Source organism: Nomascus leucogenys, chromosome 21 (genome assembly GCF_006542625.1).
Source record: "Nomascus leucogenys isolate Asia chromosome 21, Asia_NLE_v1, whole genome shotgun sequence".
NCBI classification, from domain to species: Eukaryota; Metazoa; Chordata; class Mammalia; order Primates; family Hylobatidae; genus Nomascus; species Nomascus leucogenys.
In genome coordinates, this window is record NC_044401.1 from 40,206,165 (window position 1) to 40,226,968 (window position 20,804).

The 20,804-nt window shown below is 36.5% G+C and overlaps 1 protein-coding gene across 7 annotated transcripts in view; it reads right to left on the reverse strand.

Moving 5' to 3' along the window:
• ROBO2 (roundabout guidance receptor 2) overlaps window positions 1-20,804 on the reverse strand; it is a 1,388,177-nt gene that overhangs the window by 14,975 nt on the left and 1,352,398 nt on the right. For all 7 annotated transcript variants that reach the window (XM_030802115.1, XM_030802114.1, XM_030802113.1 and 4 more), the window contains 3 exons: window positions 17,537-17,797; window positions 12,752-12,957; window positions 207-380 (listed from right to left, as the gene is read on the reverse strand). In XM_030802115.1, the coding sequence (XP_030657975.1) occupies window positions 207-380; window positions 12,752-12,957; window positions 17,537-17,797 (641 nt within the window). The remainder of the gene's footprint in view (window positions 1-206; window positions 381-12,751; window positions 12,958-17,536; window positions 17,798-20,804) is intronic.

A 20,804-nucleotide genomic window follows, 5' to 3' on the forward strand; every position in this document is an offset into this window, starting at 1 on the left:
TATTTCTTGAGGCCTAATAATATAGAAATAATTCTAGATTGTTTTTAAAAATGGTGTTTTATTTAAACAAGACCACATTGGCAGGTTTCTGTCTTGTTATGTATTGAGGCAATGGCTAATCTCCCATGACTACATTAATCTAAGTAAATGATTGCATGGAGCACGTCTCTTCAGTGAGAAAACAAGAGTCGAGGGAAGAAACCTACCATCTGGCACTCCTTCCCGTCGATGAGGCAATGCTGGTTGTGGGTCCATCCGCCCTCCCTTGTGTTTTTTCGTGGGCCGAGCCCTCTGACTTTGACTCAGGGCTGCACTGGTGTTACTGTCAGGAGAAAATGGGCTGGTAGGTCGAGGTCTTTGAGAGGAGGTAAAGGCTTTTCCTAAAATGAAAATAAAGGGAATGGGTTCTAGAGAATGTCATTACAGCACACTGATTCTGTCCTGTATTTCTGCTCTATGACTAACCTGTAAATCTACCGAGAGATAACATATGAAGATTCCAAATACTGGTGCATCTCTGTAGAAAAATGTATTTTCTACATTCTCAGCTGCACATATTTTGTTCCATTTTTAATAAGCTAACAACACCCCCACTGGCCCCCTCAAAATCAAACAAATGAACATCAAATAGATCCACCAATCCAAAACTCAATATTGCATGATTATACTTTTATTTAACCTTGACAATATTAGTGATATTTTCAAAGTTTTATGCAAATTCATGCAGTTTTTAGTTCTTAAAATTAAAGAAGCTATTTATGAAGTATATACTGTTGTATTTGTTTAATAAAATTTCATCCTTGGAAACTTACAAAATCTCTCTGAACACAGAAAAATGTCATATAGTAATTACATCTGAAATTTTACATGAAAGGTCTGCTCAGACACATATATTAAATTGACCTTACCACTTATGCACATACACGATGAATTCTATCTGTTTTGGCAGAAACTCAATAGCATCTGTGTAGAGGATAGCAGGTTAGAATCACCTTGTATATCCAGCGTGCAATGGGTATTTTCTGATTAATATTATTGTATCTGAGCAGGCTCCAAATTCTCGTTGAAAAATGAAATGTGCTGTGTCCTTTTCTTGTGGTTTAGAGTAGGTACACAGGGAAATTTATTCTGGGAAAAGGTTAGCTAATAAATTTTCAACAACTTATGATTTCAATACTGTGTTTATTGTAGTAGCAGAGGCCTGGTTTATGTGCATGCATTTATCCTCCTGTGTATGTTTTCATTTCATACAACATTATTATATGTAGTTACATTTTCTTATGTCGATGAGACATGATATTACTCAATGCTGTATTAGCTATTAGCATACATGCAGGAAATGCCTTGTGCCTTCTAATGTATTAGTGTCCTTGCACGTTCTCACTGCTCTGCTTACAGCTAATGCTGCAAAAAGCACTCAAGCAACATAAAGTTTCAGACTTATGCCTTATAATGCAAGACAATTCAAATAACAGTTCTATTACAACATATTTTAGTTTGGATGCTATTTGAAAAATAAACCTCTGCAGTGCTTAGATCTTTTTTATTTCATTTAGAGATAGCTAATATGTGCTCAAAAGAAACACTGATGGTATAATTCCAAGAAAACTTCTAACACTCATTTTTATAACCTGAGAGTCTAGTGAAGGGTAAAAATCTTTTCTCTTTACTATTTGATTACGGTTAAGATTTTGCAAATGTACTTAATGTTTTATTAGTTTGTTTTGCAAGCTAATTCAGTTTAATTCATATATTAGCATATTCTTATATGTATAGTTAAGAATTATACATACAAATATAAAAGCACGCATCATGCCTAAGTTATTTTGTTGCGAATGTTTACAAATTACTGATCTATTATTAATCCCACATTCTTTTTTTGTGGAATGAGCAGCACTTGAAAAATTATACAATTGTTCTTTTATGATTACTCGTCACTCTCAGAAATCAAAATTAAATTACTCTAAAGAGAAATACACATGTAGTCATTATTTTATTCAACTTGCAAATGCAGTGGGTGTATCTTTAATTAGCATCCTTTAAGACAAATAATAAATTATTGTATTAAAATCTTACTAGCCAAACAATTAATAAGACCATAAGCTATTTGAATTGGTAAGACCGACAGCCTTAGACCCATTCACCCCATGCTAAGGAAACCTTCCCAGAAAATGCATTTGCAGAAAGAGATGAGGCAAAGGAAAGTAATGGAGATAAAAGCTGAGTAATTTTAATCACTGGGTACATTATTAATTGTGTGGGGATTTTGCAAAGTGTGAGTTATTGAAAATTTAATGGCAATCGTAGTTGCTGCTTTGCCATAATATAAAAAGGAAGCATATTCCAATTAATCAGCAAAGCCGTGAAGAGAAAGGAAAATAAGAGAAAGTGGTGAGGAGGAGTCTATTCTTGGCTCTGCAAAACTAGCATCAGAAGAGAGTTTGGGTAATGGAGCATCCGAATTATATTCATGCATATTAAAGAAAGCCCTACAGCCAGGCTCACGAAGGAGAAAGAACAGGAGGAAAGAGGTCAGTGTCCAGGGACAAGATTCTCTCATGCAAAGAGTGTTGACTTGGAGTCTACCAACCTGTTCTCGTAAGGCTGGTTCCATCCAGCCTAAAACCAGCTTTATCTGCTGCTGCCACCAGTGCTTGTGCAAAACTGCCGCTGGCAAAGATAGAGCCATCTGAGGAGCTACCTACACTAGATCTATGACTAGAAAAGTTACGATCCTCATCAGATGCAGAGCCCCATCCATTTACCATTGAACCTAAAAACAAATGTAGTTGTCTAGTGAGTTGTACATATTGAAAATCTCATCTGCTTGTACACAGTATACTAATGAGCAAGGAGGCCGTCCTCGCTTCTTCCTTGAAGTTTCATCATGATCTCTTTAGCCAAATGCAAGTATCATGTACATTTTAAACATTTTTTGTGCAGAAGAATGAAGCTCATTTAAAATCTGTATCTGTTTGCAGCACATAAGCAAAGCATGTGCTGTACCGTTCAACTCTTACATTGTTTAAATTATTACACAATCATTTTCCAAAAGAGAGCTGTGATGTGTATTTTAAGCTACTATAATTCAGAAATGAATACTTTTAGTAAAACTTAGTGTACTTAAATGTATCAAAGACTCAGTTGGAGAAATAGTGTGAATATATTTTGAATTTAATGCAGACTCCAGTGATAATCTGCATAGAAACTACACTGTATACCATAAAAGGGCAAAAATTATTTCGAGATTTTAAAATATAAACTTAATTACAAATAACAACAACAATTCACAAACAAAAAATGTATAAACAATATCAAAGCAAATGAACTTAGAACATAAAAATGTATTTTAAAGAAGTTCTATTAATTTAAATGCTCTTTTTGCTTACTTTGCCTTTTAAGTTATTTAAGAACTCTAGTTTTCTCTTTAATACTAATATTTATATTAAAAAGTAACACTTATAAGGATTATCATCAGCATTAATATGATTTTTTTCTGCAAAATGCAACATGAGAATAGAGGAAAATAATTTTAATTTTACATTTAAAGAGCTGTAAGTTGTGAGGATACTCAAACATTTTTTCTTAATTTTCTAGCAAGTCATTTACAATTTTATGTTTTCTTAGACAAAAACAGACTGAGAACATAATCTCCTACTTAATAAAATTAATATTACAAGATTTATTTATGTTGGTATACCATTAATTCAAGACGCAAAAAACTACCAAGTATTGCTTATCCTAAATTTGATAGAAGAGGGGCAAAAAGTATTTGTAAGAAACTAATTTAAGATTTCTAAATAAACCAAATCCATATTTACATAAAAGAGATGAAAGTCAAATGCTATAGACCGTTTAATTTTTTTTCTCTAATATTTAAGCAACAACAGAACAGTTAGGAGTGTTGCCCTGATGCAGTATTTCTCCTTTTAGTCAAGAGGCCAGATGATACAATGACACGGATTCACGCACTTTCAAAGCAGAGAAAACAGAAGCTGAACTGGTAGAATGATCTGAGAAGTTAAAAGGGTGTTAAGTGTAGCAAAGAAAGATAGAGTTTTGATTCTGGTTGCCAAAAGCACAGAGATACACTTTTTACTTTTCAAACAAACTCCCCTGACCCAGGCCAGTGCAAGGAAGCCGAGATAACACCGGCAACTGAGCGTCTTCTGAGAGAATCATTTCTGGGTTAATAACCACAAGTCAAGGACCAAGAATCCAAAATGAAAGAAGAAATGATGCAGTCGACTTTGCTATATAATGCTATCCTAGCTAAGAAAAACATCAAAGAAATTCAGTGAGGGGCTCACAAAGGAATATGAAACTCTGCAACTGAGGATAGTTTAAAAACATTTGAAAGGTCACTCCCAGTCCCTTCCCTGTGCTGTTTTCTGTATTTCTAAATGCCTGCTCTTACTTTCCAAATAAGCATCTCTTTAATCTTCATCTTGTTTCACTCCCAAACTCCTCCTACCTGATTTCCCTCTAGTCTCTTCTATCTTCCTCATTGCTTTCTACATTATCTTTGTGCAGCACTTACATGCATGCGTTCCTCTGTTTACAGCCTTACCCAGCCAGCCAATGCCATATCCCAACTTCTAATTAAATATTTGCAACTCTTCCATATCTAGCCTAGCCTACTGATAAGATTTGGCTCTGCATCCCCCCCCCCCAAATTTCATCTCAAATTGTAATCCCCATGTGTCAAGGGGGGGACTTTGTGGGGGATGATTGGATCATGGGGGCGGTTTCCCTCATGCTGTTCTCATGGTAGTGAGGGAATTCTCATGAGAACTGGTTGTTCGATAAGTCTCTAGCATTTCCCCTGCTCTCTCTCTCTCCTGCTACCTTGTAAGACATGCGCCTTTGTCTTCTGCCATGATTGTAAGTTTCCTGAGGCCTCTCCAGCCATGCGGAACTGTGAGTCAGTTAAACCTCTTTTGTTCATAAATTACCCAGTCTCCAGTAATATCTTTATAGTAGTGCAAAAACAGACGAATATACCTGCTGTGTATTAGTCCTCATTCACTCTTACAGCCTGTGCCTCCTTGCTCATTTATGTAACATCATCTTTCTTTCTTCAGATAGAGACATTGCCACTAACACTATTAACCACTGACAAACTTTAAAGTCTAAATTAAATGCCATTTCTGTTATCACCATGATTCTGTCCTATTATAGCGAGAATCAATCTCTCTACCTCCTTTGGTTTCCAAACACTACACATAAACTCGCATATCAGTTCTCTCTATATATTATGGTCTACTGCACATGTGTTTCCTCTCCTAGACAATGGAATTCTGGGGATTAGGAACTATTTCATATTTATTTTCATATTTATTGTCCAGGGACATTGTACGTTAGAAATTCAATAAACAGTAGGCATATGGAATTAAATGCATTCAACATTTTCATTATTCTAGAATTCTGTGTATGACATTATTTGATGTGTAATTTCTTAGCAATGTCCTTATTTTAACTATAGAAAGAATTTTCTTATAAGAACTCTTAGAAAGTTTATTAAACAAGGAATATGATGACACTATATAAATAGTATACATATATGTGTGATATATATGTGTGTGTACTGGTTATGCTGTGATACACTTGAATATTGATATTTAGCCATATCTTATTCAAATTAAGATAAAAAATTTACATTAAGTGGCAGCTAAGTTTCTTTGGAATCTAACTTTTCCATCCACATTTATCCATCTTAATGCACTTGGCCCAGTGATTTGTTTTCTAAAATTTTTATTTTTCCACTATAACCCACCTAAAAATAGTTGAGTTTCTTTGGTTTCATGTGTATGTCCGCTTGCTGTGTAATTCCAGCCTGAGGATTTAGCACAGTGACACATTTAGTCTCTGAACCTATAAAACTGACGGTGGTGTAGCTATTGAGAGGTGAAATCAGTAAATCCTATACCACAGTAGTATCACTAAAGAAATGATATCCTGTGAGACCTCCTAGCAGAGAATCAGCCTAACTTTCCGCCTCAAATAACTGTTTATCTCCCTGTGGTAACTTGACAGTTCATCCGAGCATTTCCACACACACACGTGTGAAACTCTAAACAAATGGACTACTTCCTGCCTTTGTATCTCTGCTCTGCCTTTCTCCCAGCCTTTAGTGCGTCTTGTATGTCCTTAAAACTCCCAATTATTCATGAAGTTTTCCCTGCTGCTTTTTGTCTCCCTCTGGGAAGAGACAGTCACAGGGAAGACAGGGCTTCAAGTGAGTATTGGTAAATACAGAAAGAACATCAGCTATTCTTTCTTTTGTACTCCTTGTAAGAATGACTTCAGAATTAAAGATATGTGGCCACAGATACTTGGCCATATTGGGCAACAGGAAATCTCATGATCCAATTTGAAGAGAGGGACGTGTCTCACGTTAGTGTAGCTATGTTTGCCTTCAAAACGGAGGGCAGGGAACATAGAAATAAATTTTCTCTCTCCTTCCCTTCGTCTGTCTGCCTCTCTGTCTGGGATCTTCGACATCCCTTCCTCTATAGTTTGGTTAAGATGTATGGAATGGGCATATTTATGGTAAATATTTTTAAAAGACATTTGGCCACATTCCATGAATCAAATAGTATATAAAATATTAAAATTCCTTCTGTAAAATGGCTAAAATGTATTGAACATCTACTGATTTTACCTCTAGTGGCCTTTCTAAAAGAAGGAAAAATGTTGAGATTTAAACATGGGCAATGAGCTGAAGATTTGGGTAAACAATTACCCCCCCTCCAAAAAAACAGAGAGAGAGAGAGAGAAGAAAAGATAATGAATGAACGAAAATAAAAACATTAATTCACAAATTTAAAAGTAAGTCACTTTTGTGATAACTGATTTTCTTTCATAAACATAAGTATAAACACGAAAATTAAAATGAACACCAGGTAAAACCAATTCGGCTAGAGCCTTCTTATAAATTATAAGCACTCCATACCAATTTGACATGTTTTAGCCCCAAACATAATCAATACATATTTAAACATTTAATGAAAAATGAATTTATGTCAGGTAGCCAAATTTATTTGTGTTTACGTTTTCAATCTTCCCAAATTTCCCTGATTTAAATTGCAGAAAGGCCAAAAAAAAAATCTCAAATTTATTCAAGCTGTTAAAGTAGTACTGGACATAGGACAGTAAGTTGTTGCTCAGATGTTGCTGAGCAGTAAAATACCATGATAAAGTGGCATCTTGCTGTGTCTCTATTACATCTTCAGCACTAAAATTAATTTATGATCAGTCATCAATTCATTTACATGTCGTTTTATGCTAAATCTTTCCTTGCTGATAAATGCTTATCCTTAGATCGATTAAGCTAGAGTAAAGTCTGTGCTTTATAAGATGACCCTGCTAATTGTTGCATTACCATTTTTATGAGATACAAAAACTAGCTGTTCTCCATTTTTTTCAACCAATATTTAATCTGTGAACTTTTCCTATTAAATGTTATTTGTCTACCTATTAAGTAAAAGCTGTAGCTACAAATGTCTTTAGACAAATTAATCCAAATATTGACCTTTGCCTACATGTAGAAAAACATGTCAAATCTACAGAACTTCTTCTTTCACTCAAACATATTGAGTATGCAACGATTCCACCTGCGTGCCTCAGAGAGAAAGGAATGTGTCATCGTCTGTAACCCAGCACTTTGGGAGGCTAAAGTGGGCAGATCACCTGAGGTCACGAGTTTGAGAACAGCTTGGCCAACATGGTGAAACCCCGTCTCTACTAAAAATACAAAAAAATTAGCTCAGCGTGGTGGCCCGGGCCTGCAATCCCAGCTACTCAGGAGGCTGAGGCAGGAGAATCTCTTGAACCTGGGAGGCGGAGGTTGCAGTGAACAGAGATTGTGCCACTGCACTCCAGCCTGGGTGACAGAGCGAGACAACATCTCAGAAAAAAAAAAAGAAAGAAAAGGAATGTGGGAATATGTAATATATATGGAAAGCAAAATAAACAATTAAAAATATCTTCATCAGGACATATGATGCTCGATACCTTGTTTCACTTAGATAAAAATTACACGTGTAATATCCCACTTCCCCTTTTTATCTCTTCGATTTTGAAATATATATTTAATTGTTCTTTAAAGACATCAAACCTCTTGAAGTAGTCTGAGAAATTCATTTGATTATTGTGGCATCATCCCTGAAATTTTCCTTAATACTAAACTTATTTTCCTTTACGTTTTGTAGAAAAGCAAAGTTTCAGGTCAAATATTTTAGTGGCCGAGGCTCTAAAAGCTGTGTGGTCGAGTCAGACGGTGAGGCTGCCAGGTTTCATTGTCTCCGTACTCATCTGTTGTGGGAGTTCCAGAACAAACCTCCAAAAACGTAACAGAAAATATAGAGCCACGATTCCCTTCAGCTGTGATACTCATGTGCGGTCCAGCAGTCAAGGAAACTTTTTACTTGTTTCACTGAACAGCACACAATCTCAGTCTTCCTTTTTGTGATCACTGAGGCAGTTAGAATCTTTGCTACACGTTGAGGGCATTTTCCCCCTGCACTCTCTCCTACTGCCTTCTGTTTCTTTTTTCCTGGTGGTGTCATTAAATTTGGGAAACAATTACCCTTGACTCCCACCATGGAAGTTACAGAAAGAAGTATTGTAGCCCTCTCCATCCCCGTTACCCACGGTTTGGCATTTAGGAAGAAAATACAGGCTTATTCCTGAAGACAGAAACAAGACTTTCTGTTTACTTTCTAGCCCAAAGTGAGTGCAATGAGCTGTAATAAACAAATATGTTGTATTTTATTACAATCAAATAGATGTGCATTATGAGCATAGATTACAATAAAAATTATTAAAATGAGGTTCATTGCAAAAAGTGCTGATAAGAGTTGAATTTTGTTAGCATGGGTCACTATAAATAAACACAGAACTGAATGTGAAAAAAATGCATCACAAAAGTCACATCTAAAATTAATATCTTGATCTTGATTAAATGCATAAGGAAAAAGGACTAATGTTTCTAGAGAGAAAATTATATGTTGTGCTTGTATACATATTTATTCATGTGTGTTTATATATACACACACTCAGTTCCACATATTAAGCAACAAACCAGCATATTATTTTCCTCTTAAATATACCTATTCCACAGATTAGAAGAAAGTTGTGTGTTTCCAGAGCAGGGATCACGATAATTTGTCTTTAGAGTAAGACTGACTGATTTTGAACATTCTTCTTCCATTTATCAGGTGGGTAACCTGGAAAAAGGCTTTAAAACCCTCTGTGACTCAACTTTTTAATCTATTAAGTGAAAATAATACTATTAGTAGGGTTGTGAGGATCAAATAAATTAATATACATTAAAACTTTATAATAGGGATCAGCAAACTTTTTCTGTAAAATGACAGATAGTAAATATTTCAGGCTTTGCTGTCTCTGTCATACATTCTTAGTTTTGTTTGTTTGTTAGTTTCTTGTTTACCTACAACCCTTTCAAAAATGTGAAAAACCATTCTTAGCTCATGAGACCACACAAAATACAGGCTACTGCTTAGAAAGATGCCTTGCATGGGCCGGCCACAGTGGCTCACGCCTGTAATCCCAGCACTTTGGGAGGCCAAGGCAGATGGATCACGAGGTCAAGAGATCAAGACCATCTTGGTCAACATGGTGAAACCCCATCTCTACTAAAAATACAAAAATTAGCTGGGCATGGTGGCGGGCTCCTGCAGTCCCAGCTACTCGGGAGGCTGAGGCATGAGAATCGCTTGAACCCGAGAGGCATAGGTTGCAGTGAGCTGAGATCACGCCACTGCACTGCAGCCTGGCGATAGAGTGAGACTCCGTCAAAAAAAAAAAAAAAAAAAAAAAAGGGAAGAAAAAAAGAAAGAAAGATGCCTTGCACTTAGTAAAGGTTGTATATGTATACTTTTATTATTATTACTGAATCTAAATTTTTAGCCAAGTGATTAGAAGTAATAGGCATTCAATAGGCGGTGGTTGTAGAAAGAAAGAAATATTAACAGCAGACCTGCAAATACATATTATCCAGTACTGAGATCATGGGATACTGAACTGCTGATATTTTCTTCTTTTTTTAGCCTTTTCCACTCACAGAACATCCTTTCAAAATTTAAGAACTCCCTCACAAATTAGTTGTTATAAAAACTTTTGTAGTTAACGTGCTTATTTCTTTACAAAAAAATGGGCTGTGTCCCTGGATAACTGCTGATATATTCCCTAATGTGGCAGCTGTGAAGTGCAATATATCCAAGTAAAATCCTGCATAATTTTACATACAGGCTTACTAGCCCATCCCAGTGTTGTCATTGAACTAATATTCTGATTGGCTTCAGAGTTTCAGGGACTGTGTAACCCATGCTGCCTCCTGTAACTGTTAGATCTCTTTAATAAAATGGTCATTAGTTTCATGAAAGTGAAAATAACTAACAACATTTCAGGGGGAGGTAATGACAAATTTATTCACACCACAAATATATTTAGAACCCAAAGTAACTGGTGGTAGATCCGCATCCACTGTATGGGCATTTACCATGTTAAAAACATAAAAAGCTCATAGAAATAATGCCTGTTTTATTGTCCACCTCATTCAGTGCCATTAAACTAGCCTTAAGTGTCTGAGGAAAACATAAGCATGTTAGAACAACATTCACTGGCATGCTGATTTCTCTAATATTCAGTCTCTAGATACATCCACCTTAGGTCTATTCTCATATATGTCTGCATGCAAGCATGCACACACACTATATCACACTTACAACCTTATCTACACTTTCACACATTTATACACGTACTCATTCCCTACACAAGCACCCACACCCGCATTCTAATACACTCACGCAACTAACACATACTCTCTCACACACACATACTTATAAGCACTCACATACCATAGAAAGCAAATTAAATCTTTGATCACACCTTCTTCACAAAGTTATTGTGGAAGAGAAAGAAAAAAAAAAAAGAGTGAGTTTGTATTTGGCTACTTTTGTGTAGAGCACAACTTCTTTTACTAAAGAGATGTATTATTCACAGGAGAAACTCATCATGGAATACAAACCTAAACACCCTGAGGTTTTTATAGATGGCAGTAATTAAGCAGTGAATTCAAGGAAACCAGACTTTTTTTCTTAGCAATAAAAGCTTCATTTGGAATGAACATTACACTAGCTACAGGAGAAATGCAGATTGCTTGAGCTGCAGTCACATCGGGCAGCCTAACATGTCACAGGTGAGCATGTAAAAGTGCAAAACGGCATTCTCCTGATTTATAGACATATTTATCATCGCTGACATTACAATATTTAATAAAAGAACTACACAGACTATAGCTGACTTTTTTCAACATTATTGCAATTTGTTACTGCATTCCTAATGGAAAAGAGTTCAGTATCATTAGTGAAATATGCAAAAATATGCAGAATTTTACCCTGAAGGAGATTATGCTGGAAATTCAGGCAAAGGGGCTTAACATAATAGTGCACTAATAAGTCAGCTCTCTGCATTTGAAGATTTTAACTTGTGCTCTGTCACCTTCGGTTGGATCTGGATTTCAAATCACAGCAGTGTATCTGCAGCTCTTAAATCTTAATTAGGCTGGCAAGCAGACCAGCTGCTGGGTAAGAAGAAAAACTGAAAAATGGGCTCATGCATCACACATTGTGTAATTCAGGGAGGAATGCAGAGGAAAATCATAGGCACTGATGCTGCTTTATCACTGTCATAAACCAGTTCCCATCAGTGTTTGCAGAACTCTAACACATTGTGTAAAATCTGTGAAAGTTTGGAAGCTGTTGGCGTAAAAATGGATTAAGTGGGATTGTGGTAAAATACCTCCTAGGATGAAAGATGTCATCACGGTAAATACAGATATGAGCGGTCTTCTGAGAAGACCCAGTGAAATGCAGAGACCAGACTTCAATTTGTAGTAGCTCTGTCTACACAGTCATGGAAGAGGCATTTTCTCGTGTGTCCAACAATGTATATCTATTTGAATGGAAAGACTGAATTTTTAGTTTTCTCCAAATTCATTGTGTCCATATTAGGATTTAAAGTTTTCTTTAAAAAATTTGGTACATTTAAATCCCTGAAAATAGGTTATACCTCCGTCCTGGGATCATCATAGAAGAGTTCCAATGCAACCCTTTCATTTGGTGAACAAGGCAAGAGGAAGCCAAAGAAATAAACAGAAAAAAATAACTGCATTTCTTGGAAGGGAAGCATTTACTAGATGCAGCAATGTGAAATGCATAAACATGTGGTTTATCTCACTACACATTTTCTTCACTCTAAAAAGAATACCTTGTGCAACCTTAAAGTGGCTTATTCAGGAGACTTGCTTACTTTCCATCAGTGAACGATTTCACAGAGTGAAATATCAAGAAGCATTTTAAGATTGCATTCACGTCTTATGTTGTTCCTGATATATAGAAAAAAGATCATTTCTAAAAGTCAAGGTTTTTAATGTAACAGACTTGGTTACCTAGTAGAGTGAACTTCTCCTGAAAGCCCTAGATATAATTGAGTTTTCTTTCATGTCTTTAAAGCTTTTTAAAATTCATGCATTTTCTTATCATTTTTGCAGCAAAGCAAAAGCATTTCCAAATCCTTTTTGAATTTTGTATTTAATATTAACATATTTAAAATGTTACAGAAATAGATGGAGTGGAATAAATCTTACAAGAAGGAAGTAGTTGATTTTTGATGCATTTTAATGTTACCAGTAGGTCAGTTATTCCTGTTAAATGGGTTCCATTACCTGTCACAGAGCTGTCTAGATTGTCCATACTGGATCCAGGAGTCTGGTCCAGTGCTCTCAGGGGCCTGGGGATTTCCACAGCTTCCTCTTCGTCGTCAGCATCATCATCTGGAACATCCGTTTCCAAATCAGAAATCAAGGCTCCGGACACATAACCTAACGGTGGAACCGGAGGCTGTGGAGGTTGATTATTGCTTTGAATGTGCCTAGGATTCAAATGAAATTTAAAAAAGAAAAGCAACTCATTAACATGCAACAAAATCATAATTTTAATTAAATGCATGTCATAGTGACTCATATTGTCTTCTTCCTTTCCATTCACTAATTTTGGAGCTCATAATGCTTTCAGCAGAAACAATGGCTACGAATACGAGCCTCACCAAACAAGGAAAACATAGACCATTAAACTCTTCACTTCATATTTATAGCACAATACACGGAGAAAAAAAATACGGACCCGGTATTTTTGTGAAAAGAAGTCATCTAGAGGGGACTAGGAATATTCACTACGAGTAACTATTTAAAGTGAATTTTTTTTCCAAAAGTGTTATACTTTTGTTCCCAGTTTAGTGTCAGAATTCTACTCAGTCTGTGTAACCCATGCTGCCTGCTGGCCCTTATGAAGAAAAGATGTCACATGAGGACCTAATATCCCCTACCTCCCAACCCTGAACACATTTCCCGCCCTAGAAGGCTTCCTCCCTGCACGATCCCTCTCACATCAAGGCTGGAAGGCTGTTTCCACTTTCACTGTAACTCAGTGTAGGGTAGGCACGACTAATTTGTGCTCTAGTAGCTCTTTATGTATCTATCTCACCCACCAAAGTCTTAAACTCCTCAAAGGCATCAACAATTCATCTAAGCATTCTCTGTGTTTAGAACACTAGTGTGTTAAATAAACCTTTTGCAATGAATAAATAATTCTAATCTCAACCTTATGAAATAAATAGATCATGCATTATCAACCACCATTTATTTATTTATTTATTTTTTGGAGAGACGGGGTCTTGTTCTACCACCCAGGATGGAGTGCAGTGATGCGATCGTGCCTCACTACAGCTCTCAATTACCAGGCTTAAGCGATCCTCCTGCCTCATCCTCCCAAGTAGCTGGCATTACAGGTGTGCTTCACCATGCCCAGCTAGTTTTTAAATGTTTTGTAGAGTGGGATTCTCACTACGTTGTCTAAGTTGGTCTGAAACTCCTGGGCTTAAGCAAGCGTCCTGCCTCAGCAACCCAAAGTGCTGGGATGACAGGCATGAGCTATCATGCTTGGCCCAACCTTCTTTAGAATTTATTAAAGTGAAGGTCAAATTTAAGTGACTTGTTTCAAACCAGGTAGCTAACAAAGTGTGAAGCTGGGCAGTAGGGTCCAGTTGATTTGCTTTGAGTCTACTCAGATTTTCTTCTAAACCATAAAATGCTAAATGAAATCAATTTATTGTTATTCGTTACCATCATTAAAAAGTGAATGTACTACATGTTTTAACATAGTATTTTCTTTGCCTTCATAAAAAAAAGGTATTTAAAAGGCCATGCTATTTAACGGAGATATTAAAAAGTACTATGCATTTTTATTGTTGGCTCACGAATGAAAGACATTAGATTATTTTTCTGTGTCATTTGCATGCTTTGGGGAAAATATTTTAATCTTCCCGAATTTAATATTCCTCTCCCAACTGGCTTCTTGAACTTGTAACCAACCTCAATGTTAACAGGATTCTAGATGTTTCAATGTTAAAAAAATTTCTAATTCTGGAAGCCACCTCAATATCATCAGATCCCAATCTTCAATCTTTAACAGATTAGAAAGTTGAGGGCCCAAGTTAGTATTCAGCGTTCATCACAGCCTGCTAGTTGAAAAATAGGAAGAAATAGCAAGTTTCCTAAGTATTAGTACAGAAAAGCTTGAGGATAGATGAGCACATCTTGCTATAAATGTTGCCACCAATCTGCTTATGAATTGACACCTCTTGATAAAACAAATACACCTTGATGGATGAAAAATGTACTCCTATTTAAGCAAAATTAAGAGGTAACTTGAAATACAGGAAGAGGATACATAACATTTATAAATATCTTCTAGTGACAGGCACTGTGCTGTTTACTTCACGAATCAATAGAAACAGATCCTGGGAGGTGGAGTCTGGGAATTATTATTTGTTAAACAGTCCTATGATGTTGATGTGCTACCCAGATGGAGAGTCACTTCCAAACCAGAAGCATATGCAAGCTCATAACTCCCAGACGTGGAGTCAGCCAAGGCGTTCTGGAAGATTGCTGGTTGAGTAGGAACACACTCAGAAGAAGAAACAGGGTGTCCTCTGTGAGTATTTGGAGCAGGTGGAGATGAACTAATTTGTTCATTCTTTTAGCAAATATCTATCAAGCACTTACTAAGGGGACACTCTTCTAAGTATGGGAAGACAGAAGTGAACAACTCAGGGGTGAAAACCTGGGCCTTTCTAAATAATAACAGCTAACATACAGCCAGGGACGGTAGTATATAAGTTCATACTCATTTCATTCTCACAAAAACTAGGATATGTAACAAAGAATTGAACCTCGACCCAGGAAAGGTTAGGCCTTTGCCCTCTACTCCTGGGAGGTCATCTCTAAGCCCTTAGAATGTCCTGTGTGATAAAAGTCTCTCTGCTTACCTAGAGGCCTTAGGCTACTCCAAAAGCATCGCGATATGATTATGGTGGGGCTTGGAGTTGCACGGTGTCACCTCAGCCTCTGGAGGGGCTGGAAATTGAGGTCAGCCATGTGGGTAGTCAACAATGTCTGTGTGACAGAGCCAAAATGAAGTCACAGGACCTCAAGGAAGGTGTGCCCATCCCTAGTTGGCAATTCTCCATGGCGTGTAATGTCACACTCTTTCTTTGTTGGGAAAGTAACGCTGTCTATGATTCCACTGAGAGGACAACTGGAAGCTCTACTTTTGGAATTTTCCAGGACCAGGTCCCATGCATTTCTTCTTTTGGCTGATTTTAATGCATATCTTTTCACTGTAATAGACTGTAGCTTTGAGTGTAAAATCTTTTGGTGAGTTCTATGACTTACTATAGAGAATTCTCAAACTTCAGGGTGGGCTTGGGGACCCTTGAAACTTGTACTTGTATCAGAAATATAGGTGGTCTTGGAGACTGCCCTCTAATTTCCTATATGAGCTAATTACTATTATCACCATCATTTTACACATGGGGAAACTATAGCATATAAATGTTTAGCAAGTTTCCCAAAGTCATGCAGCTAGTAAGACAGGTTCATCTCCAAGGCAGTGGTCCCAACCTTGGCTGTCCCAGTCAAATTCCAGATCATGGCAGTCAGAATCTTTCTCTGGGAGTGGAGCCCAGGTACCAATATATTTTAAGGTTATCCAAATGGTTCTAAAATGTAGGCAAATTTGAGAACCCTTCGGCCTGAGTCTGTGCTTTAGATGACCAAACTGCATTGCTTCATTAGTTAACGTGAAGGAAGCCGTATGGCTCTTGAAGCAGCTGGCTTCAACTTACATAGTGATGTTTTATAAAAAGCAGATTGATGAAAAATAATAGCGTTTAGCGGTAAATTGTCTTTGACCTTTGAGAAAGCATCTGATGACTGTTGGAAAATGTTCAAGAATGTCTTAAGAAAAGAGGCTGTTTGTAATAATCTTTAAGTAATACTCCTCCTTTTGGTATCTCTTTCTATGTACAGTTAGCTGTATTTTAAAAATAAATACTTCTTTAATAATGAGAATAAGAATTATTTATCCCCATGGCTAGAACAATTTAAAAAACACAACAAATACTATTTAAAAAATTTACTCAGACTTTAAGCACAAAGTGTAACTCAACAGAAGAAAACTGGAGTATGACATGGAGATTTAAAATAGTGATATAAAAGCCTGGGCTTTTGAAAATTAAAATAGACAGATTGAATAACAAAAATCCTGTATAAAATTGTTAGAGTTAGTCCCATTTATATATCTGTGTTAATTCCACAGGATACCTAGGTAAACTGACACCTATAGTTTATAAAAGTTTATAGATTAGAAAAAGAAATGTGAATTTTTTTATTTACTCCTGCTTTTTATGCATTTACTGATACTAGTATTGTTGGTTTTTTTCTCTGTTGCATTTAACTCAGGTAAAGAGAGTCTTTTAATAACTAATACTGACCATATGTGATTTGCAGAAGCTCACATTTACATATGGACAACCACATGCAGAATTAATCACAGGCACTTTGAGGAATCTAAAAGGAGTCTTTTATTACATCATGGGATGTGAGTTCAATGATAAGCTAATTGAAGATAAACCATTAATTAGATAAGATTCTGGTGTAGCCAACAGCACTTTAGCCTGAAATACAGCAGATTTATCTTGCTCTAGTTCTAGGTTCAGTTCTAGTTCTAGTTCTAGTTCCAGTTCTAGTTCTAGTTAGTTACAGCTCCAGTTCCAGTTCCAGCTCCAGTTCCAGTTCCAGTTCCAGTTCTAGTTCTAGTTCTAGTTCCAGTTTCAGCTCCAGTTCCAGTTCCAGTTCCAGTTCCAGTTCTAGTTCCAGTTCTAGTTCCAGTTTCAGCTCCAGTTCCAGTTCCAGTTCTAGTTCTAGTTCTAGTTTTGGCCAAATTATTTAACATTTCTTCAGTGGATACATTTATCTAAATGATTAAGGAGTTATACAAAATCACTTTTAACCCTAGCTGTGTAGTTCTATCATAATCTCTTGTGAATTTATTCCAAAAAAAATTTCCATGTGTTGAAAGCATGGGCCTCTTGACTTAATGAAGATACTTACCATGTTTGTTTTGCTATATCGAACTGATAGGCTCTTGTCAACTCATCCAGGTGAGCCTGCAGCATGGGTTGCATCTCTTCCCGTGGGGATGGAGTAAGAGTTGCAGTGGACTGCTGTCCAAAGGAGATAGCAGGAGAAGAAGCCACGCCTCGAACAGGAGGTGTTGGGACCCTATCATCATCCTCTTCCAGTTCATCTTCCAGACCTTGGTGTAAGTAAGTTTGTACTGGCAATGGTGGGCACCAGCTATCACTGTCGTAGCTGAAATTAAATGAGAAAAATACGCACATTGACACAAATACACATACACATACATGTACACAATTATACTGGCAATAAGTAGCAACCACGTGGTATCTGAAATGTTCTCTCGGTTTATTTCTTCCTGAAGCTGTTGGTGTCACCACAGTAAATCACCTGGCTGTTATCTTAATTTCTAATTGTAATTACATCTGTTATCTCAATATCTCAATTTATTCTTAAAAGACCTTATTAGCTAATTGTTACCCCACAGTTACAAGAGGCAATAACTTCCCAACAAACTTACTCATGTGGAAAAACCAAATTGCTAATTAAAGACAATTAATGAATTTAGTGCTTGTAGATTTAACTGCTTCCTTCTCCTGTTCATACTTGTGCACCAACATTACATGCCAATATCGCTGATTGATTATCTAAGAAGTATTGGAGAATTTTACTTGTTCTTGTTCTAGATATCTGATAACCTTTCATTCCATATGTCATTAAGACTATGATATAAATGCATTCAGTATCTCTGATTCTCTTAATTTTCTCAGTAGAAACTAATGTCCTCTTTATCTTGTCATCCAAATGCAAATCATAAAACAGGAGTTTGAAACCTTGCCATATAAAATACAAATAATACTTTTATTGTAGTAAAATGTTTAACATGAGATCTATCCTTTTAACAAATTTTGAGTATAAAATATAACAATTATTTTAAAATTGTATTTTTTTTAGGGACTGTGGTCTGCGAATATAGAAAATTAATCCAAGAAGTTTTAACCCTGAGACAAAATCAGTAGCTTTTTTATTTCAATTCTCTGTAGTCTGAATACTTTCAGAAATCAAATGGATTATAACATCGTTTTAAACACAGACAAGGAAAAGATAAATAATATTATTGGATATAGTGGTCTTATAAATTCAGCCTCTTAAATATCTAGTGAATCTTTCTCCAAACTTCACCCCCCACTCCCACAATCACACATCAGTTTCCTGCTGTAAACGAGCTCATTAGCTTTCCTACTCTTTCGGTATCATCTTCTCTTCCGCCCTTTCTTACACATGTGCAGCAGAATTATATCTCTAAAATCTTCATTCACATCATGCTTAAGCCTAAAATTATTCAGTGATTATAACTAGTATTAAAAAAAAAACCCTCTCCAACTCATTAGCTAGGTCTAAAAAACCCATCCTCGTCTGATAAACCCATCTTTCTAGCTTAATCTCGCACTATTTCCTCAACGTCCATATACTCTAATTTTTTCTAAAGTCTGCGTCTGTTTATGACTGTTCTCAAATCCCTTGCTTGTAAGTGCCTACTCTTCCTTCAACCAGAGTCACTTCAAACGTCATCAGTTTTGTGAAGTCTTCTCTTCCCCACTCCAAATGGAATTAATTGCAATTCCATAATACTTATATTGTAGTACTCCTCATATTATATTGAGATTATCTGTTTCTGTGTCTCTTTTCTCTCACTATTTTGTGAGATTCTTAAATTCAAGAAAGCTGTAATTCTCATCTACTTCTTGCACCTTATACATTTTCTGGTACATGGGAGATATTCATTAGGGAAACTGTGATATTAGTAAATATCAGAAATGTATATCTCTAGACTTGATCTCTCTTACAAAGAGTAACTTATAAATGTCCGGATGATTCTTGAATATTTTCACTTGAATACCTTTTCATTTATTCTGTTTAAAAGCTGAATTTATCATAAAACTTGAACATGTATATTTTTATTGGTGTTATTCATACTTGCCAAAATTTGGAAGCAACCAACATGTCTCCCAGTAGGTAGATGGATAAATAAACTGCAGTACATCCATGCAATGGAATATTATTCGTTACTAAAAAGAAATGAGCTGTCAAGCCATAAAAAGACATGGGAGAAACTTGAACGCCTATCACCAAGTGAAAGGTCTGAAAAAGGTACACACAATAAGATTCCAGCTACTTGACACCCTGGAAAAGGCAACAGTACGGAGACAGGAAAAAGATGAGTAGTTTCCAGAGGCTAGATGAGAGGAAGCCATGGACAGGCAGAGCACAGAAGAATTTTAGGACAGTGAAACCACTCTGTAGTATAAAAGAATGGGGGATACATGTATTACCTTTGTCCAAATCCACAGACCGTGCAACACAGAGAGAACCCTAATGTAAACTACGGACTCTGGGTGATGATGATGTGTCAGTGTAGGTGCATCAGTTGTAAGAAAAGTACCCCTCTGGTGAAGAATGTTGATAGCTGGGGAGGCTATCAATATGTGGGGGCTGGGATAAATCTGTACCTTCTGCTCAATTTTGCTGTGAGCCTAAAACAGATGTAGAAATAAACTCTAAAATTTATTTTTTTGGACCGTTATGTGTCAGGGTCCTGAATCTATTTCACAGAGCATACATTTCAGTGGGGAAAGCAGATATTAAACAAATAATCAATGATGCAGGATGCCATAAAAGTAGAAAGCAGGAGGTCTAAACTAGTTTTGGAGTTGGGCAGGGCTATGTTGACCACCAGTAAAGGAACATTTTAAACAAAACGTGTGGAAGCCCAGAGGAAGAGAAAGGAATTTGAAGAGTTCAAATACTTCCCTAAATGCCAAGAGCTGGCAAAGAAAGAAGAAAGTTGGCCATGGAAGAGGCAAGAGTGTTAGGGATAGGCTGGTCACCGAAGGCCTTATCAGCCCCTACAAGGAGTTTGAAATTTCCCTGTGGGCGGCAGATAGTTACAGAAAGGGTGTGTGTTTGTTTGTTTGGTTTTTTGGGGGAGTAATATCATCTTTGGATGTTCAATTTCCTTAGACCCCTGAATTCTTTTTCCCGAATTCCAAAGATTCTTCCTTCAAAGTTAGTTATCAATTTAACTCCTTTATTTTCATTTCCATGGCCATTTTCTTCTCTTGCTGAGGCTACCTAAATGAGTTGCAAGACCCTGTTTCAGAAGCCCTGTAAGGTTTGATAGGAATATTTCCTCCTAAATATCTATTATAATATTAGACATTATAAACAACAGACACACACT